This window comes from Leishmania panamensis (assembly GCF_000755165.1).
Source record: "Leishmania panamensis strain MHOM/PA/94/PSC-1 chromosome 32 sequence".
NCBI classification, from domain to species: domain Eukaryota; phylum Euglenozoa; class Kinetoplastea; order Trypanosomatida; family Trypanosomatidae; genus Leishmania; species Leishmania panamensis.
In genome coordinates, this window is record NC_025879.1 from 783897 (window position 1) to 787879 (window position 3983).

Sequence of the window (3983 nt, forward strand, 5' to 3'; positions counted from 1 at the left end):
TCTGTTAGGCTGAGGGTGATTCGGCGAGGCAATGGGGTGCATCCACACACACGTTAGTGGGGACGTTTGTCTTGCGTAAGGTGCAAGATGGAGCAAGAAAACAAGCAAAAATATGGTAGATGGAACACAGTGGGCAGAATGCCCAGTGCAGTGGTCCGAATGCCGAGAGAAGAAAAGGAGAGGGTGAAGGTAGAGATCAGGAGCGAGGTATAGGCAGCACTGCTCTGGAGAGAGGCGGGGGGAGAAAGGGAAACTGTTCACCCCTTCCACACGCGCACAGATATCCCCAGAAAATTATAGACGCTGCAACAGCGCAACCCAGATCGAAAGTCCAGCGCCGCAGCAGCGGTTAGTCGCGAAACAGCAGCGGCGAGGTGTTCGTCATATATATATTGCAGGATAATACGCACACACACACAACTATGCAAGCACACGCACGTGCTCTCCCTCCTCTTTCACGCCGTGGTGCTACAGCTGGGCGTACAACGCCGCCGCCTCCGTGCATTCGTATGCACGGAAGTGGTGATTCAGCGAGGCAATGGAATGGACGTGATAGCGGCCCCCAAGACCACCGTGTACCGAGTTTCGAAAGAGAAAAAACACGCGCTGGATGCGACTGTGCACTAGCGCCATAGCACACATGACACACGGCTCATGCGTCACGTACATGTCCAGCCCATTCGCCAGATATGCACGGACGCTTCCCACGTAGCGGGAAGCTTCAGCAGTAACGGCGCTGGATGGCCCGAGTGCCAGACTCCCAGGGGCGGAGATCGTCTCAACCATGTCGTCGGAAGCCTGCCTCGTTTGCCGCTGGTGCTCTTGCTGTTGCTGTGTTGCGGCAAGCTGCTTCAACGCGTACATTACGGGGTGGTCAAGGATCAGGCACGGGTGCTGCGGTGCTGCTGCACGCCTCTGCTTCCATGAATTGGGGCCCTCGCCGTGTGGTGCTTCTCGCACGACGCCGCAGTATGGCGCGGCGGCAACAGGGTTGTCCGCTCGCATGGATTCACAGCCGGAGCTCGTCGCCAAAATGAGCCCTGTGGAAGGATCAATCACGACAGCCACAATGTCCAGCAGCCTATGTGACTCCTCCTCCCCGAGGACAACCTCTTCAGTCATCCTGGTTTGCGGCGAAGACGTAACTTTCGAAGACTCACCCACATCTCCCTCCAAAGAAAGCCCGCTGCCATGCGCCTTTTCATTGCGAGCCTCACAGACACGGCGCAGACCCTGGCAGAGTGGAAAAACATGCCTCACCATGTTCTTGCAAACCTCGGCCACCCACTGTGGGGGCGGCTGAGTTGGACTATGAGGACGGGGTACAGCGAGTGGCCACACACGATTGGCACTCGCCCATTCCGCCGGATCCAACCTCGGGGCCGTCGCTGAGACAGGAACGATTTGAAACGCAAGAGGACAACAAGCAGCCGCAGCAGCCGAGGTAGGTGCAGTCTCGTCCCCTCGGTGAGAGGAGTTCGGCGTTGGAGTGCAACCGTCTGCGTCGTCGCTGCAGTTGGGGATGCAAATCGCTTGCTGGCGTAGGACACACGCTGCGGAGTTGCCGGAGACCACGGCTGAGGCCGTCTCTACGAATGCACAAAACCGCGCCACCTTCGAGGTCGAAGCGAAGTCACTGGAGAGAAGCTCCAGCACCTGGTCAGCACTCAGCGACTCGTCTGCTCGACTCAGAGGCCATAGGAGTTGATGTGTCAAGGAGGCGCAACTGCTTTCCACCGCACTTGAATTGTCACTCGTCCCGCTAATCGCATAAGAAAAAGGTGCATTGCTTGCCGAGACGGGTGTCGGGTGCAACGCGGCACATGTTGCTAGTGGCTGGAGTGCGAGGAGAAGCTCCAAGCTCGAGGACGGGGTAGCAAGTTGTGCAGGTAGTGCCTCCGTCGCTGGTGATGGGGCCGCACTATGATGTGGTCGCAGGCGCTTCAAATGAGCACCCTCGGTATCGTCTAAGGGAAAGTGCAGATTTGCGGCCCGCAGCAGCGTCTGAGCATGCTTCGGCTCTGAAACGATCAAAACAAGCGCCGGCGTGCAAGTGAAGGGCGGCTCCGCTGCAATGATCTCGCGCATTGTCACGCAAGAGTGTACAAAGCAGTCTCAGATTGGCGCTGCTTTTTCTTTGTTGAGTGTTTTGTCTTTCAGTGTGCATCAGCTGCCATGCGTGCTCGTGAAAGCGTGTTCGGTCAAGAAAGGAGAGAGAAAGATAGAGGGGGGGACTAAAGATGTGCGGCGCACCTCTCATCCGCCGCTTTTCCATGAAGTACTTCGGATGTCCACTTTTCTCTGCAGGTGCTCACGCTGTACGGCGCTGTGGTTTGTGGGGAGAGGCTGAGGTGTGACAGAGCGATAAAATGAGCGGTATGTTTTCCTTTTTTTTCTGGACTTGCGGTGTGTTTAACGCAGCGCACGTGCATTGCCAGAGTTACCACCAACCAACCGATAAACAGCAATAAGGGAGAAAGGCATGTGGCACGATTTGCAACGCCAGGAACTTACTACATGCGCTCCCTACTTAGATGAGAGAACACGCAGAGGAGAGTGATGCTGCAGCGGCGAAATGAATTCACGTTGATCGTGAAGCGGTGTGCGCAAGGTGGAGTGGATAAAAATGCCTGACTGTGCAACAATGTACGTAGAGGAGCACTGAGAGAGGACCCACGGCGGTGAAGCCGCGGATGCAGCGTGGCAGGGGCGCACACCGTGTCGTATTCGCTCGCAAGTACGTGCACCCGTCGCGTATGATCCGTCCCTGATCAATGGTAACCCAACAGACGCAGAAGAAAGCGTGTGTTACGCGCATTAAAAGCCACAACGCAGCCCCACATATCTGGGCCTCTTTTGCCGTGGGTCACTGAGAGGCAGTTAGCAGGAAGAGAAACCATCAGCGCATGACGATATGCTCACTTACACACTCACGTGTGGGTGTGTGTGTGGGTGCGTATACGTGCCCTTCATGGATTTTGAAATCGGGGCAAGTAGCGCAGTCGCCACACGCTTAGATGCTCGCCTGTGTAGCGCGCTGCCACCTCCGAGGCCTCCAGCACATCTTCCTCATCCTTCACACCTTCCATCTCGACGCAACGCAGATGTTCGCGAAACGAAGCCTGGGCAAACGCCACCACATCTACCACATCGTTTTCTTTGATCAACACCACGTAGCACACGCCGCGCCGTGAGAGCACGGAGGGAAGCTGAAGCAGGAACTGGTCGAGTACAACGCGTCCTCGTGGTCCGCCGCACCACGCTGTGGTGATCACGTCACTTTGGGCAATGGCGTCCTGCAACTCCTCGAGCGACGTCGGGACGTACGGGGGGTTGAAAAGGACAACGTCGAACAGCGCAGATGCCAATTCCCCATGTGACAGAGCGTTGAAGAGATCTCCGTGAAGACAATGAAGGCAGAAAGTCGACGCAGACAACACAGAAGATGTCGCACTGTCGGCATTCACAAGCTGCGATGGCGGTGCAGCTCCCTCATCTGAAGGTACCACTGACGTCGCCAGCGTGGCTGGGACGGCGCTCTGAAAAACACGTTCGTAGAAGTCGATCAGAATCGTCTCCCTAAAGTTCTTGAGAAGAGTTTCGGTCCAGGTAATCGCGGTGGCCTCGAGAGCCAGCGGGTTTACATCCACGGCACAAAACATTGGCCCGCCAACAGCTCTGCGGGTGCCGCTCGTGCGACAGCTGGGCTCGGGCTTTACTACATCGATCGCCTGTATAGCTGCCGCTGTGACGGACGACAGTAGTAGAGATCGTAGATGTGTAATAACGGTTCCGGAGCCGCACCCAACCTCCACACAGCGGTCTGGTTCAATCGAGTGAAGCAGCTCGGCATCCCTGTCGAGAGCTTCTAGCAAGAGAAACGTGTCCGCTTCAGGCTCGTAGACGTTCTGGCGAAAGCGCGGATCTCGAATGCAGTGGGTGTACTCTGGGGACGAGTACGCAGTTGCGGCGATGGAGCTCAT

General features: G+C 56.6%; 2 protein-coding genes across 2 annotated transcripts; both read right to left on the reverse strand.

Annotated features, from left to right (window-relative positions):
• Positions 1-468: 468 nt before the first annotated feature.
• Positions 469-2088, reverse strand: LPMP_322200 (hypothetical protein; the record flags this gene model as incomplete). The annotated part of the gene is made up of 1 exon (XM_010703602.1): positions 469-2088. The coding sequence occupies one exon, from the start codon at positions 2086-2088 to the stop codon at positions 469-471; it is 1620 nt and encodes a 539-aa protein (XP_010701904.1).
• An 881-nt stretch (positions 2089-2969) lies between these two features.
• LPMP_322210 (eRF1 methyltransferase catalytic subunit, putative) lies at positions 2970-3983 on the reverse strand (the record flags this gene model as incomplete). Its single annotated transcript, XM_010703603.1, has 1 exon — positions 2970-3983. One exon carries the CDS (start codon positions 3981-3983, stop codon positions 2970-2972), a length of 1014 nt encoding a protein of 337 aa, XP_010701905.1.